At 38.9% G+C, this 17,560-nt stretch overlaps 1 protein-coding gene across 2 annotated transcripts in view; it reads right to left on the minus strand.

The window, feature by feature from the left end:
• Positions 1-6,755: 6,755 nt before the first annotated feature.
• The window catches only part of VEPH1 (ventricular zone expressed PH domain containing 1), a 248,514-nt gene continuing 237,709 nt past the window's right edge, over positions 6,756-17,560 (minus strand). For both annotated transcript variants that reach the window (XM_061167858.1, XM_061167857.1), the window contains 2 exons: positions 12,274-12,410; positions 6,756-7,067 (listed from right to left, as the gene is read on the minus strand). In XM_061167858.1, coding sequence (XP_061023841.1) covers positions 6,831-7,067; positions 12,274-12,410 — 374 coding nt within the window. In that variant the 3' untranslated portion in view covers positions 6,756-6,830. The remainder of the gene's footprint in view (positions 7,068-12,273; positions 12,411-17,560) is intronic.

Genomic DNA, 17,560 nt, shown 5'->3' on the forward strand with positions numbered 1-17,560 from the left:
CCTGTTCCACCAGGTACAAGGCTATAGGGCCTTGTGTAACCTGGTGATAGAAAGATGGACAGGACCAGGCAGAAACCTGTCTCATCAAAGCACACCACACAGAACCCTGCTCACCCAGACAGGTGCCTGGAAAAGCCCAGCCCTGGGGCTCGTCCTGACGCCCTGCAGTTCACACGGCCCACCATCCATCCTCCCCACACTGCTCTATGCCTCCCCCTGCTCCTCCCTGGGTCCCCAGCTTCCAACTCAGCTCCAGGCCTTGCCTCCCAACTCTCATCTCTGGCATGACTGACTGCTAGGGCTCTTCTGGATATGTTCCTCCTTCCTGGACTGGATTCCTGTTCAGACATCATCCCGAGTGTACCCCCATGCTCCCCAATCTGTGACAATGGGTAAAAGATGCACCATGCACCCCGACGTTCACTCCTGCCATCTTGGTCCATACCTCATGGAGCATCCCTGCCGGGGAAGGGGACTTGGATAAAGGAGCGTTCAGGGAGTGGACACACCAGAAACACGGCTTGCGTGTGGACATTAGCGACCTTTGTTTCCATCAAATGATTAATTTTACACGTCAACCTGACTGAGAGATGCCCAGATAGCTGGTAAAAGGTTTTCTGGGTGTGTCTGTGAAGGTGTATCTGGAACAGATTAGCACTTTGAATCAGCAGACTGAATAGAGATCCACTCTAACCAATCCAATCCCTTGGGGACCTGAATAGAACAAGGAGAACCATGACTAATAGAGAGGGTAAGCATGCACAAGAATGGCTGATCTCATACCTTTGAGAATTAATGCATTGGGGCCTTTTAAAGCATGTTAAAAGATTTTTAAAATTCTTACATTTGCTGTATGATGTATTGTTCATAATAAACTTTTACATATAGTTTTGAATACTGTGGAACCTTTAAATTAGTACTTACTTTCGATCCTTTATTCACTTTTTCTCCTCCCATTTTTAATCAGTTCTGAAATTGGGATGCGTCTTACAGTCACTGGTGGTTTGCAATCATGATACATCAGGAATGACTCTGGTCAGGTGTCACTTGAACTTGACCCCAGCTCTTTGTGTTGTAACCTCAACTGAATTATGTACATGGTCAACACTACAGGTTTAGTATATAAACTGCTGGTTAGTATGTCTTAACAAATCATACCATGATCTGACTTTGAAACAAAAATTTATCAGGTACACAGAAAAGCACAGAAGGGGACTGGAATGAATCATGACATTACTTAGCCAAAGAGCCATCAGTGGGGGAATGACCACAGTTCCATACGGGACAGGTTTCCACCTTCTCCTGTTCATCCTTTTATCACCAGGTTATGCAAGGCCCTACAGCCTTGTACTTGGTGGCTAGCAAAGCAACCAACAAGTGTTTTGCCTAAGAAAGGAAGACATCAACATGTAATAAAGCCATGTTTCACTCTGTTACTGGAATAGATACCAATCTATAGGATTACATATCACATACCATGCACAGTACCTAAAGTCAGAAAAAACCTGCTAAATCCCTCATAATCAATAAAAGACCTTTTGAAGTAAAACACTATTCATTAGACTATTATTAAGGCATTGCATTATAATTTCATTGGTAGGTTTTCTTTTTTTCTTGTGAAATGAAAATGAAACTCACTCAGTCGTGTCCGAATCTTTGCAACCCCATGGACTACACAGTCCATGGAATTCTCCTGGCTAGAATACTGGAATGGGTAGCTGTTCCCTTCTCCAGGGGATCTTCCCAACCCAGGGATCAAACCAAAGTCTCCTGCACTGGCAGGCGGATTCTTTACCACTGAGCCACTGGGAAGCCCCAAAGGTTCTCTGCTGGAGGCTTTTACATGGCATTTAAGCCTCATGGCAATTGTACTCCACAGATAAATTATCCCCAACCCAGAAATGAGAGAGGAGTGATTTTTCTCAGGTTGGTAGTTTAGTCTGGGCAAGAAGTAGGACTTGAATCCTCATGTGTCCATGTGCGAATCCTGTGCTTTTTCCAGACTGCTAACATTACCAGATTCCTTGGAAGGAATCTCCCTGATTTTCCAACCCCTTTGTCCTTCAGAAGCATCACTGGGGAGGAAGAGCCCCAAGAGGTCTACACCCTGGCACTATTCTGGAACAAGACAACATCTGGGGTTTTTCATCTAAAAGCTTAGCTTTTGAGAACTAGAAATTCTGACTAGGGCATTTGTGGTTTTTACTTCTCTGCAACACACCTTGAATTCATCTCACATATTCTCTTACCTCATCTCAGAACTATTTCCTAAAGTAGGGAATGTTTCTTCAACTAAGTAATCTATATTTATGTTTGAGCATAATCATAATAAATAAGCCCCAAAGTAAGCAAATGGAAGATGACCCAGAAATGTCCCTCAACATCACCAGCCAAGGATTTTCTAGAAAACCTAGTGTTAGAAAAATATTGAACGTTTGTTTTTACCAAACTCCAAGTTCTTAAGAAATAACAAGATGAGAACCTCACACATAAACATTTATGTTTCCACAGCTATCTGGGATGAAAAAGTCACAATGAAGTAAAAATGAAAACCACTTGAATTTCTGACTACGATTATAATTGTCTTCATACCAACATATATAAAGGTTTAAACATGTTTAGAAAGTGGTTTCTTCGTAGACTGGTGTCAGGAACAGCAGCCCTCTTGGGAAAGGCCAGTCTGTGGTAAGCCAACTGGCAATGGGGATGGATATGCCAGAAACATCAGTGAGAAAACAACGATTCTAAAATGCCTAGTGTGATTCTGAACCCAGGAAAATTTGCCTGCATTTGGAATTACTGCATCATGGATTGAAACCAGAAATATCATTCTTTGCATGTGTGTGCTCTGTTGCTTCAGCCGTGTCTGACTCTTTGTGACCCAATGGACTGTAGCCTGCCAGGCTCCTCTGTCCATGGGATTCTTCAGGTAAGAACACTGGAGTGGGCTGCCATGCCCTCCTCCAGGGTATCTTCCTGACTCAGGGATCAAACTTGGGTCTCTGATCATACTGGCTCAAAGGCTCTGAGAGTTGTGCTCTAAACTAGATGCAACTAGTTAATTAAGTCTCAACAATAATTCTACTTTATTTCTATTTGTCTATTTCAATTTTTCTTAATTGATTAAACTAGGTAGGGTTATTCACCAGGTAGGTTAGGAGGGTGACTCATATAAACGAGCTAGTAGATTTAAAAATACTATTTAGAGAATTTTTACAATTATTCTTTTTCTCACCCTTTTCCTGCACAACTTCATAGAAGGATATGTCCCTCTAGTCCAAGGTGAATCACTTGGCTAGACTCTGAATACATATACTCTGTATACGTGAAGTCACTTCAGTCGTGTCTGACTCTTTGCAACCCTATGGACTGTAGCCTGCCAGGGTCCTCTCTCCATGGGGATTCTCCAGGCAGGAATACTGCAGTGGGTTGCCATGCCCTCCTCCAGGGGGTCTTCCCAGCCCAGGAATCAAACCCACGTCTCCTGCATTGGCAGGTGGGTTCTTTACCACTAGCGCCATGTGAGAATGTTAAAATTAAATTTACCATCTGCCCCACCTCTTAAACTGTTGCTTTGGAATTTTCTATCTCAATGAATGCTATCATCAAGCATCAGGCTTCCCCAAAGCACCTTGGAGTCATCAGAGACTCTTTCCTTCCCATTTCTATACTCCAGCTCCATCTAGTCCACTAGTGTCCTGTCCAGTTTACTAATTCAATATTCTTCCTGCATTTTCATTCTCCTCCAACCCCTCTGCTACTATATCAGTTTAAGTCCTCACCACCTTCTAGTGAAGTGAAAGTCGCTCAGTTGTGTCCAATTCCTTGAGACCCATGGACTATACAGTCCATGGAATTCTCCAGGCCAGAATACTGGAGTGGGTAGTTGTTCCCTTCTCCAGGGGATCTTCCCAACCCAGGAATCAAACCGGGGTCTCCTGCATTGCATGCAGATTCTTTACCAACTGAGCTATCACAGAAGCCCCACCACCTTCCAAGAACCCCCCAAATCATTTCCCTGCCACAATCCATTCTCTATACCATGATTAAGATTTTTCTCTAAATACAAATCTTCTTAAAACCTTTCAATATGTTTCACCATCTTAAGGAAAAAGTTCAAGATCCTTAGCATCGGCCCGAGCCCTACATGCTACGACCGTGCAGGCCTATAGGCGTATTCTGTACCACTCCCAACAGGCCCCTTATGTCCCAATCCCAGCTGAGGACTTGCTGTTTTACAAATGAACCATGTTCCCTCTTCCTCCTTGGCCTTTGCAAGATGGTTCCCTCTGCTGGTCATTTGCTTCTTGTCTGCCCACAACACTCCTACTAGTTCTTTAAGACAAGTTCATTCTCTAACACTTCTGGAGAACAGTTATGGGAGGCCAAGCTGAATTTCAAGTCACTTACAAGGGTGTTTTCTCCTGTGTTTCCTCAGGACCCTGTGCATACCTCCATCAAGGCACGTGGCCACACAGCATTTCAATTTTTGTTGTACAGGTCTCTTTTCTCCACTACACTGTAAACTCCTTGAAGGGAGGAGCTGGATCTTTTATTTTCATATTTCTAGGCTCACCATGGTACCTGATGCTTGGTAGCAGTTCCCATAAATTGTTGTGGAATAAAGGCGATTTCATCCTTCACTTCTAGAAACTTTGCTCAAGCAAAGTTATTTTTCCTCTTTCTTTCTGTGTTTTAAACTTCTTTCCTTTAGGTCTAATGCATCCTTAAAACAAACAACAAGACCACTTTTTTCCATCTTAGCCTCATGTTGTTGAAAGGGGAGTTCAATGTTGTTTTAAACTCTTAACCTCTTGTTGATTCCTCAACTCACTGAAATTTGACTTTCATGTCATCACTCCAATGAAATTGCTCTTGCCAATGACACAAGCCAATGTTCTTGCTTCTTAGTTGCAAAAATCATTCTTTATCTTAAGCAATTACTCTTCAGGATTTCACATGACTGATCTCTTTCTTCCCCTTGAAAACCTTGGCTCTTGTGACATTATTTCCTCTGGTTTATAGTATCTCTGAACACTAATCAGCCTCTCTTTGTTTAAATGCTGGGTGTCCCAAGGAAGCTCTTATTAATTCTGTTGTCTAACTCTCCCTGAGTAATTTCTTCTAATTCCACATCTTCAGTGACCAGCTATATACATGATGAGCCCAAATTTTGACCTCCCAAACTTATTTCCAACTTGTAAGAACTTCCATGACTCACAATACTCTCAAACTTTACATTTAAACTTAAAATTGAATGGTCCCTTCCTTAAACTTGGCCCTTTTGTTCTTCCTATCCTAGTGAGTTAGCAATAGAGTCAGGGTAGAATTCAGAGTACTGAGTACTTAACATCATTTCTCCATGTTTCTATACTAGACTGTGTTTAATAAATTTCAAGGAAAAAATCTGTATGTGTATTATAAGTTAGCTTTTGTATTAGTTATCTATTGCTACATGACAAATTATCGCACACACTTAATAGTTTAAAACAGCACATATTTATTATCACAAAGCTTCCATGGATCAGGAGTCCAAGCATGGTGTAGCTGGGTTCTCTGCTTAAGGTTTCGCATAGTTGCAATCAAGGTGTTGGTGGCAAATGGCCTCTTATCTGAGGCTCAGGATCCTTTTCCAAGCTGCTCACACTGCTTGTGGCAAAATTCATTTCCATGAAGCTGTAGAACTCATGGCAGCTTATTCAAGGTCAGTGGGAGACAGAGAGTCTCTGACTTGTTCACCCTTTCAAAGGTCTCATCTGATTAGGTCAGGCCTACCCAAGACCATATCCTCTCAGTTAACTCAGTCATCTGATTAAGGACCTTCATTACATCTGAAACACTTCCTTCCTTTGCCATGTAATGCAACATAATCATGGGAGAGACTATCCTATCCTGTTTGCCATATTCTATTAGTTAGAAGCTGTAGGTTCCAGCATACTCAGGGGAAGAGATTTTACCAGGGTTTGGGTCATGAAAGCCATTCTAGAATTCTACCTACCATGATTTAATTCTTTTTAATTATGGGTAATGGCAAAAACAAACACATGTTTATAATTTGGAGGTATTAAAATATTGAATGAAAAGAAGGAAAGTATAGAACTTTAAAATCTCAAAATTTAACAGAAATGACATATATTTTGAAGATGGGGAAAATGGTCTTCTGTGTTTAATTGTACCTTACACTTACTGCCTTGGCAGGAGATATAGCCAAGGAACCAAACTTTAGATCATATTATATGAACCTAAAAGGAATAATCAGATAAGAAGTTATGAAGGACAGATATTTTATTACATAATTGGCTTAATTTGAGAACCATTTTACCAAGTGTTAGCCTCCTCTGCATTAGGAGAGGATAAATGTAATTATATGTCTGTAAGTAAGTTGTATGGTTTTCCTCAGTGTTCATCAATTTGACTTTTCCTTGTAGGTTTTTTCCTTTTAATACTATTGACTGCTTTTCATCAGAAGTGCCTAATCTTTCCTTAGGACAGGCAGTTCAGGTATCTTTTAAAGTTGTTTTCTTATAATGTACAATGTCATAGGTACAGAAGTTTCTAGATCCCTTCTCTACCCTTTCTGGCTCCATATCATCCATAACTCCTTTTCTTATATGCCTTACAAAGCTGTTCTAGAGTTAATGCCAATGCCATATGGATCTGAAACGTATCAGGATCCTGCCACTTTTAGTCTTGCTTCCTGGGGAAAACTTTTCCATTGGTGTTTAGTAAAAGACAGCATGACTTGGTGAATTTCTTTCTTTTTCTTGACATTGGCGATTATAGTGCCATGTCCGTTGTATATAACTGGTATGAGATCGGCTTGCAAATCCCTAGAGATACGTGGTTACTTCCCTACTTTCCCTCTCTTTTGCTTGGGCAACTGCCACATTGATGCACTGGAGCCACTCTTCTGCATTCTTCTCATCCTTGGCCTTGAAAACATAGGTTTTATTGTCTGTGAAGATTTCGAAAGCCCGGGGGAGAGAGCGATCCCTGCGTCTCTTGGCCACAACTTTCACACTCTGTACTTTGCTGAGTTCTATTGGAGAGTCATCAGGATCATCTTTCTGAAATGCATGGGAAGGAAAGAACATGAGCTGGCTTCCAGGGGATGGAAAGATCTCTGGCTCCTGGAGAATTTTCCAAGAGGATCAGAATCTGTTCACTTCACGTGACTTGAGACCTTTGTTATTTTGGGTGCTAAGGCCTCGAATAGTCATGAAAACAACTGAAGAAGTGACCAGCTGGTTTTTTGTTGTATTATCTTAAGCTAAAACAAAATAGCCAATTTATAGAAAACTATTATATGGTGGGACTGAGGAAGATGCTTGATTCATATTTCTTTGACTTTATGCCATTTTCTATCGATAATAACACTGTTAGAGCAAAAGGTAGCTGTATAATTTGGGGTACTATTAACTCAGAATTTGAGATAATTTTAGAGGCCTGAAATTGAATTTTTCTTTGGGTTACCTCTGAGAAAGAGGTGTTAATTGAATACACAGGGCTCCAATGTTTAAGTAGATCAAACTGTTTTTGAAACTTTCTCAATCTTTGGAAGCATGATTTGTCCACAAACATTAAGGGAAGGAATATTTAATGATGTTACATTTTCTTTGCATTAAAGCAGATACTTAAGAATCTCTCTAACACCAGAGTTGTCAGGCTGGGCTAGCATGGATATTTTTTAAGGAATCAGATACTTCTTTAAAGCAGTTTCAGATCTTTAACATCCCTGAGTCCATTTTGTCTACTGGAGAATGTACCTGTGGTTGAGAATCTTGCCAACCCTCCTTTCCCTACCTGCCCATTCATAATCACCTTTTTTTCACTTTGCAATGGAAAAACATCTTTTTCACTCATCCCAAACTTTCTGTAGTGTATTGTCCACCTTGGAAAAATCTCAGGAGCATCAAACAAAAAGAGCAATTCAAAATACTGATGTCAGAAGAACAGAGCCCAGAAATAAACCCACACCTCAGTCAATTAATCTTCAACAAAGGAGGCAAGAATATACAATGGGAAAAAGATAGTCTCTTCAGCAAGTGGTGCTAGGAAAGTTGGAGAGCTGCATGTAAATCAATGACGTTAGAACACACCCTCTCACTATGCATAAAAATAAAATGGATTAGAGACTTAAACATAAGACATGACACCACAAAACTCCTAGAAGAGATCATAGGCAAAGCATTCTCTGACATAAGTTGTACCAATATTTTCTTAGGTCAATCTCCCAAGGCAATAGAAATTAAAACAAAAATAAGCAAATGTGACCTAATTAAACTTACAAGCTTTTGCAAAGCAAATCATAAACAAAATGAAAAGACAAGTTACAGGATGGGAGAAAATATTTGCAAATGATGCAACCGACAAGGGTTTAATTTCCAAAATGTACATATAGCTCACACAACTCGACAACAACAAAACAAACAATCCAAGTGAAAAAGGGACAAAAGACCTAAATAGACATTTCTCCGAAGAAGACATACAGATGGCCACTAGGCACATGAAAAGATGCTCGACATTGCTAATTATTAGAAAACAGCAAATCAAAGCTACAATAAGGTACCACCTCACACCAGTCAGAATGGCCATCATTAAAAAGTCTACAAATAAGAAAAGCTGGAGAGGGTGTGGAGTAAAGGCAACCCTCCGGCCCTGTAGGTGGGAATGTAAGTTGGTGCAACCACGGTGGAAAACAGTATGGATGTGCCTCAGAAAGCAGAAAACAGAATTATCATACGACTCAGCAATCTCACTCTTGGTGTATACCTGGTCAAAACTATAACACAAAAACATACATGCACTCCTTTGTTCATAGCAGCACTATTCACAGTAGCCAAGATAGCCAAGGAAACAATGTAAATGTCCATCAGCAGATGAATGGATAAAGAAGATATGTTACATATATACAATGGAATACTACTCGGCCATAAAAAAGAACAAAATAATGCCACCTGCTGCAGCATGGATACAACGAGAGATTATCATACGAAGTGAAGTAAGTCTGAGATAGAAAGATAAATACCATATGATATCACTTATCATACGGTATGTGGAATTATCATATGTGGAATCTAGTATCTACAAAACAGAAGCAGACATAGACATAGAGAACAGACCTGTGGTTGCCAAAGGGGAGGGGCTTAGAGGAGGGATGGAGTGGGAGGTTGGGGTTAACAGATGTAAGCTATTCTATGTAGAACAGATAAATAACAAGGTCCTACAGGATACAGCAGACAGAGGACATATATATATCGCACAGAGGACTATCTTCAATATCCTGTGATAAAACATTGTAGAAAAAGAATATTTAAAAAGAAGGTATATATAGATATATATTATAAATAAATGTATAACTGAATCACTTTGCTTTACAGCAGAAATTAACACAACATTGTATATCAACTATACTTCAATTAAAAAAAATACTGATGTAAGGGAAGCATCCTTCAACCAAACATTAAAAAGCATTTAACTTTTAATGTTTAATAACTATTACTTTAATGTTATACTTATAGGTTTTTGTAAGTAACATATTTTTAAAAGTTAATAAAAGATCTTAACACTTTGAGACTGACGGTCACAAGAAATTAAAATCACTAAATTTAAATATATATATACATAGTTTTTACTGCAGTCGAAAATGATAAGGTGATCAGGATAAAATGCTATGGGAATGGTAGAACAAAAATGTGATTTCAAAGAAACAACCTGAACACATCAATTAAAGAAGAGCTAATTTGTGTATTTTTTTAAATGGATGGTGTTAGGTTTCAAATTGCAATGGTATTTTTTATTCTATTGGTTACATTTAAAGGAGAGATGCGATTTTTAAATTTTAAAGTGACAATATTTAAAATTCAACAGAAAGTATGGTTTGTGCAACTGTTTAGACTTATAAAAGTATTTATGTAAATTAAAATGCTACAAGGTGTTAGGCAGAGTTTTCAAAGTTTTTTAAGGGGATATACAGAATAAAAGTGAAGATATCTCTATAAGATAATAGCAATACTTTGTTAGTTTAATTTGGTCTATAGTAAGTATCTGGCAGTAATAAAATTATGTATTTTAAATTAGATTATAGTAGAAAATTGATACATGTAGGAAGTGAACAAGAAAGAAAACACACAGATGAAGTTATATTTTACAAAACACACAGATGAAGAAAGTAACATGAGTTCAAAACAGGTGCCATCAAAATGTTCTTTTTCCTTTAAAAAGTTAATGTGAACAGTGGACAGTGAATCATCTAAGATAGAAACAGACAAGAAATCAAAGGAAACCATTACCTAGCTGTTTGGTGGAGATGAAGACCTTGGAAGGCATAAGTGAAAAATAACACTATAAGCTTTTAGTTCTTACTTTAAAATGCACATTTTCCTCACTTACAAGAAAGGCCCTCTATGATGTGGCAGAAGCTGCAGCTGGGTTGCTGACCACTGCAAGGCTACAGAGTCCCTGAGGATGAGAGGGGTTTTGGTATGGTCTCTATGCTATAGTATAGTATTTCCTAATATTTGAGCCAAATGATCTGTCAGACTTCTGGAATGTCAAATCGTTATCTCCTGATAAAGATGTCAAATAAGTTAGCCAATCATAAAATAGCTTATTCTCTAACTTTTATTAAAGAGCTCTGAATCAAGAAGTATAAAGGTCAGTATTTGAGTTCAGGAAAAACACTCTTACGCACTAACTCTACTCTGTCCCAAGGGATCGGAAAAATCACTACATCTTAACTTCTATTCTGATTTCTTTAACAAAGATAGGAAGTTCAAATGGTCATTTTAAACACTTTAAAGATGCTTCAGTGTGAACCTATGCTAAAAAATAATGCTTCCTTACACCTCCAATAACTTTCCAAATTGAACACACCATTACATTTCTCATTCAAAAAGATCTTTAGCCATAGGAAAGTCCATCTGTATATTTTACAAAACACACAGATGAAGAAAGTAACATGAGTTCAAAACAGGTGCCATCAAAATGTTCTTTTTCCTTTAAAAAGTTAATGTGAAGCTTTATTAACTAAAAGAACACTGATCAGAATTCATCATAATACAGATACACAATATTTGATTTCTGTTGAGAAGTTCAAACAAATTTGGTAATGAGCATCCTAAAGATGCAGTGCATGTGCTCTTAGTGAAATGTAATTTTTTAGTAATTTAACACTCTCATCAATTAATCCAGACACACTTTGATCTGCTACTGACCCTGTATTTTAGATGTACATGGGAAGCTTGATGGTGTACTCATTTAAGAACATGCTTTTAAAGGAATCCAGTTAAAAAAAAAAAAAAAAAAGAACACGCTTTGGCGTCACTTTGCCTGAGTCTAACTCCAGCTTTACCCTTTCTCACCTTACTGGCTCTGTCCTCAGACAAGCCCACCAGTCTCTTTGTGCCTCAGTTTCCCCATCTATAAAATGGCAATAATACAGTGCTGATCTCAAAGAATTGTTCTGAAGATCGTGACAGGTAATCCAGTGTGGCACATGATAAGCACTGAGAAGTTATTATTATTATATCTCAAAATAGCCAAGAAGTACATCAAGATTTCATGTTCCCCAATCTTGAGTGAGAAGAGTTTAATGATAAATAAATCTGATTTGGAAAGAAAGGGATACTTTTCATTGTTGATTGCAATATAATGTTATTTCACAAGTTTCTCACTGAAAATTCAGAATACAGATATTTACTCCTACTTAAGACTGAAAATTATAGTAAATGAATATTTATTAATTCTTTCAGAATTTTGTTCTATCCATTAACTGAATATTAAATGAAAGACAGTAATATTTTCCCCAAACAAAACTGAGTTGGGTTGACTACACAAAAAGTACTTAAAATAAATCAACCTTTTCTCTTTCTTCCCTGCCTACTATTCCCCTTCTTCAGGTCCCCACATCCAAATATAGCCTTCAATCGTAAAAGAAGTCAGAGAAAGCCACACATTTATGTAGGTGATCCACAAGGAAACAGAATGCACGGGGTTCAAGTCAAGATTCCTGGGTAGACCTTCTGTGGTTCATCTTCTAAAACTTACGTTAACAAATAAACCCTTCCATAATCAACTGTGAAGGACAGTGAACCAACTTATGTAGGAATGAATAGAACAGACAGTCAAAAAGGTATATATAATAAAATGACACTGTAAAACTGTAAAATGGAGAAGGAAAAATTATTGGCCATTTTACTCCAAACAAAATGCCTATCAGGTTGGCAAAGATCAAGACTTTAAAAACGCGTAAAAGATGGCAGAGGGACTTACAGACTTTCCTTTTTGAAACAGAAGTTGATTTCCAGCCAGTGTAAAATAACGGGTTTTCCACCTTTTGATGAACTTCCATCTGACTTGCTTCTCTTTAAGTTTTCCTTCTATGAGGGGCTGGCCATCTTGATTTATAACTGTTGAAGGTAATAGAACATTCAAGCCATTTATTTTTCATTATTCATTTGGCAAGTGATCAAAAGTCAGAATTGTACAGTGAACCAGACCCAATAAGTATACTTGGAAAGTGGCTAAAAAATTATGAATCTGGTTAAGCTTTCCCCCTTTGTCCCTAAAAGAATGCACAATTTAGATATGATAATGGAAAAGTGTTGAAAGCCCTCATTGAGATTTGCAAAAGGAATATATTTCACGAAAAGAGCATTTGGTTAGCAGTTTTTTAAAGTTCATCCAGATACTCAGCACTGTGCTTCCTAACTCCTTTGTTTCATGGTATGTTATTCACACAAACTTTTAGAGATGTAGTTTTATAAACAATCACAAACCAAGTATATTTAGCTATTTGCCAGCAAAAGTCAATGTAGTGCAAATATGTGTTTTCCTGAACCCTTAACAGCTGCAAAAACAAACCTACCCCACTCTTTTGAACATGATTTTTCCACTCTCTGGAACACACACTCTATCTCCACTCTCCACAGTTAAATCTTCACCTAGTTAAAAACTAATTATTTCATATTTCAACTCAAAACATGGCTTCCTCTGGGAGACTTCTCCCAAACCCAGACCCAACTGACTTTGTCTTCCATATATTCTCAGAGCATCTGGTATGTTTCTTTTCTCAGATATCATCATTCAAAGATGATTATTGGCACTTACCTGATTAATGTCTTTCTTGACCATTCAACTGAAAGCTCAATGAGGTAAGCGTCTTTGCTTTGTTCACTATTGTTAGATCAGGCATATCTAGTATGAAGTGTGTAAATTTTTGTTGAATTAATGGATTCACTTCACACTGAAGTAGAGTACGGATGATAACACAGAACCATAGAGTTAGAAGACTGATTACGATGTCAGAAGTTTATATGTTGAACTGAAGAATCATTTGTTTTACAAAGTATGTAAGATTCATTCTTCCAATTCATGTAAAAGAATCTGATTTCTGAGGTGTATGACAATATTTATTTATTTACAATAATGTTTGATATTCATGGCACCTTGAAAGTAATGAAATTTGTTAATTACTGTTAAATTTGGATAGTACCTCTTTGAACATATGAACACAACCTGTCCTTCCCATTCATCATTTCTCTTTTCTAATGTAGGCTAAATAACTAGCTCAGATGGGGTATTTGTCCATCATGACAGCACTGTCAGGGTAAGAAATAATAAAATATATAGTTTTTCTAAACAAATTCTATTAAAGCTAATCTGGCTTTTTTCCCTTCTTGTCTGATGACTAATCAATTGGATCTTCCATTGTAAATCCCAAATTAAGGCTAGTAACAGAAACAATATATGAAATATATTGTTAGATAGTGGTAGGTTATGGTGAAGAGAGTGAGTGACTTGGGGTTGGTGCACATGCATGTAAGTGGTCAGGAAAGAGCTTGCACATTCGAGGTGGCATTTAATCTGAGGTTTCAGTGATGAGAAGTACCTCCCATTTTCTAGTGTGCCCCATGGTGGCTAGTACTGGGCATAGCGGAGAGTATGCAAGGCAATTGTTCAAGAATCATCGACAACCAATGCTAACAAAATGATCTGTGTTCTGCTAGCAATCATCTATTAAGAGCTTTCTTAAAGGGAGTATGCTGTTTGCAAATTTAAATTTTCCATAAACACAGTCCTTGCTTCCTTTATGTAGCAGGTAAAGCACTCGGGACACCACATCTTCCCCAAGTGCTACTGGTCCTGGAGGGCTGGGATTTAGGTAATATTTAAGCACATGGCTCCTTCTGAATCTGACACTGGGAGTTAGCTACAAGAACTTCTCAACGTAGGTCCAAATCTCAAGGCAGGTGCAAATGCTTCACTTGAAGTGTATGTGACCAAAATAGTCAAAGGAACTGTTTGAGACATGAAGTGGCTGGGATAACATGCCTACAATGATTGTGAGAGACTCCAGATAAAATGATAGGCTTACTGGAAAATGAAAGATGAAGACTGATAGAGAAATGCTGAGCAAAGAAGACTTCATTGTAGATTTTCACTTCCAGTGAAAGTGGATCCCAGGGAAAAGTCCACGGAAAAGATTTTAGGAAGGAAATTTCAGCAGCACTTTAAACTAGCTGCCTGTTAGGACCTTAATTTAGGAATCAGAGTCAACTTCAGGTAATTCTTAAAAGTCAGGCTATTTGTACCTATAGGATTAATTAATTAATTAATTAATTTATTTTTTTTTAGGATTAATTTAAAAATAGTTTCAAAAGGCAAAAAAAGAGAAAGACTAATTTTTTTTTCCAGTGGCTATCCTAGGTTCTAAAAAAAAGTTTTTTAAAATAACTATGTCTGGCATAAGTGTTACTGGCCATGCATTCTTTTAATAGGTCTGTTGCCCATAGCTCGTCCTGGTGAGCAATAATTCTCATATGATATTGCTGTCTCTTCATGATCAAAATGGGGAACTAATTCTTTCTAAGGATGATCATATTCCACTTGAAAAAGAAAATGTCGAATGAGACTATGAGGAAATGATCATGTGCCTAAAACTATCTTGCTTACATGTAATGCATACAGGATATTTAAGTATTTTCTCACTTGCTAATTAACACATTATTTCATTCAAAGCATCACAGTTTGGCTAAGACAATCTCTACCAAGCAGCAACTGTTCCTTTTTAAAATTATCAGTTGGTAAACTGAAAATAATTCAGTTTACGGAATATTTCATTTATTTATGAAATAAACTGAAAATAATTCAGTTTATGAAATATTAAACTAAATTCTCTAGTGTAATTGGAACCCAAATTATTACATTTATCAACTTAAAAGTCTTAGAATGCTAATACAAATGGTTATATATTCATTGTATTCCTTTTATGCACCAGGACTTGACGACATTTATGTTGATAAAAGATGAAATTTGAAAATGTTAGTCTTACTCACTGAGAAGTTGGTGAATAATATCAGGCACAGATACCTTAAAGCAATAAAGAATGTTCCTCTATTGATCTATCAGCCATATCCAGTCATCTCACACATAATTTTGAGCACATGTAAGCTATAAAGCACTGCGTTTGGATCTGAGGGCGTCACGAAGTCCAGCTCAGAGACAGCTTGAGTTTACCATCTTGTGGTGAGATAAAGCATTTTACAAATTTGACAACTCAGTGTAGAGTTTGGTATAGAGAAGCCAAGCATTACAGAACTCAAAGAAAGAAAATTCTCCTTCTAGCTGGGAGACAGTGACATGAGGGCTGGGTCCCTGCTAAAGAAGGGAGAGAGGAACTTGTGGAAGGAGTGCAGAGAAGGACTGAGGTAGCAAGAATGACATGTGAGGGGAAGTGAATGAAAAGAAAAAACCTAAAGAAGCTGGAAGAATCAATGAACTCAGAAGCAAGTTTGTAAAGCAATCACTTTGGTCAAAGTCATGAGCTGAAGGTGGAGGGATTGCCTGTAGGCAATTTAAGATTTTTTTGGTGTAAGATCCAGGAAAGAGATTGGGTATCAGATAATCATAGGGGAGGTCATATTGGACTTTATTTGAAAGGTCTTCTGAATCCCCATTAGCAAAGATCTTGCTTTTCTTAAGGACTAATCAGGGGCCTAGAGCCGGCACAGGCATGAAGCCTCCTGGACCCCAGATGGGATCAGCTGTGGATCAGGCATGGTCACAGCAAGAAACAGGGGCACCTCCAGCTGGGCAACTGAAGGGAGTTAATAAAGGGACTGTTTACACAGATGTGGGCATGGTTAGGAAAGGCATCTTAGTGCTCCGGGGCCAGAAACCAGGAGGAGGCACAACACCCCTCTGGCTGAAGTGGAAGTTGAAGAGACCAGTTAGGGGCTGTATGCAAAGCACCGCCCGACAGGAGCTGGGGCCGTGGATGGAGGGCACGGTCAACATGCAGTGACCAAGCAGGTAGGGAGTCGGGAACAAATAAGCAGACCTCACTCTGCTCCCTCCCTCTGATCGCCTGCCAGAATGTAACTGAAAGCCAGAGGTAAGGAGACTGAACACTCTGGAGAGGCACCTGCTCTACATTGGGGGTAGGAAGCAGGAAAGCTTCCTGGAGTATCTGCGTCTGGGCTGAATTCTGAAGGACAAATGGCAGTGATGAAGGTGAAGTGAAGAGGGATATTCTGAAAAAAGAAAAAGGAAAATAACCTGCAAAGGGCTGAGGCTGACAGACTGGGCATGCAATGCATTCTAGAAGCTGTCACTTATTCTTAGTGATGGGAACCTGGCAGGATCGGCTAGCAAGAGATGAGGTGTGAGATTCAAGGAGAGACCAGTCCTAAAGATCCCTGGACATCACGCAAAGTGGAAGCTAATGCTTTGTAATGAACATAATGAAAAACAATAATTTCTGTAGTCATACAACTCAAGAGCATGAGAGTTCAGTAATTTAAGGTCTCCACCTTGCATTAAGGTTTATTGCAATTGTGACTATATCCTTGTGTGTGTGTGTGTGTGTGTGTGTGTGCGCGCGCACGCGTGTGTGTGCGCGTGCTCAGTTGTGTCTGACTCTTTGCAACTCCATGGACTGTAGCCTGCCAAGCTCTTCTGTCCATGGGATTTTTCAGCCAAGTATACTGGAGTGGGTTGCCATTTCCTGCTCCAAGGGATCTTCCCAAATCAGGGATCGAACCGTGTCTCTTGTGTCTGCTGCACTGGCAGGCAGATTCTTCACCAACTGCTTCACCTGGTACAGACCTTAGCCAATTATAATTTAGTTAAATATAGTGTGTTGGATGCCGTGTTTTCTCCTTACTGTAATAAATCATACAGGGCTGTACCAAAGACTTTCTCTGGTCTAGGCCGAGAGTTGATGGGGTAAGGGCAATGACTTTGGAATCAGACCTTAGCTGAAGTCCAGAAACTGCAACTCAATGGCTGAATGGTCTTGCACAAGTTATTTAGCTTCCCTGAGCTTCAGTTCGGAGAAGGCAATGGCACCCCACTCCAGTACTCTTGCCTGGAAAATCCCATGGATGGAGGAGCCTGGTAGGCTGCAGTCCATGAGGTTGCTAAGAGTCGGGACACGACTGAGAGACTTCACTTTCACTTTTCCCTTTCATGCGCTGGAGAAGGAAATGGCAACCCACTCTGGTGTTCTTGCCTGAAGAATCCCAGGGACGGGGGAGCCTGGTGGGTTGCCGTCTAT

This window comes from Dama dama, chromosome 19 (genome assembly GCF_033118175.1).
Source record: "Dama dama isolate Ldn47 chromosome 19, ASM3311817v1, whole genome shotgun sequence".
Taxonomy (NCBI): Eukaryota; Metazoa; Chordata; class Mammalia; order Artiodactyla; family Cervidae; genus Dama; species Dama dama.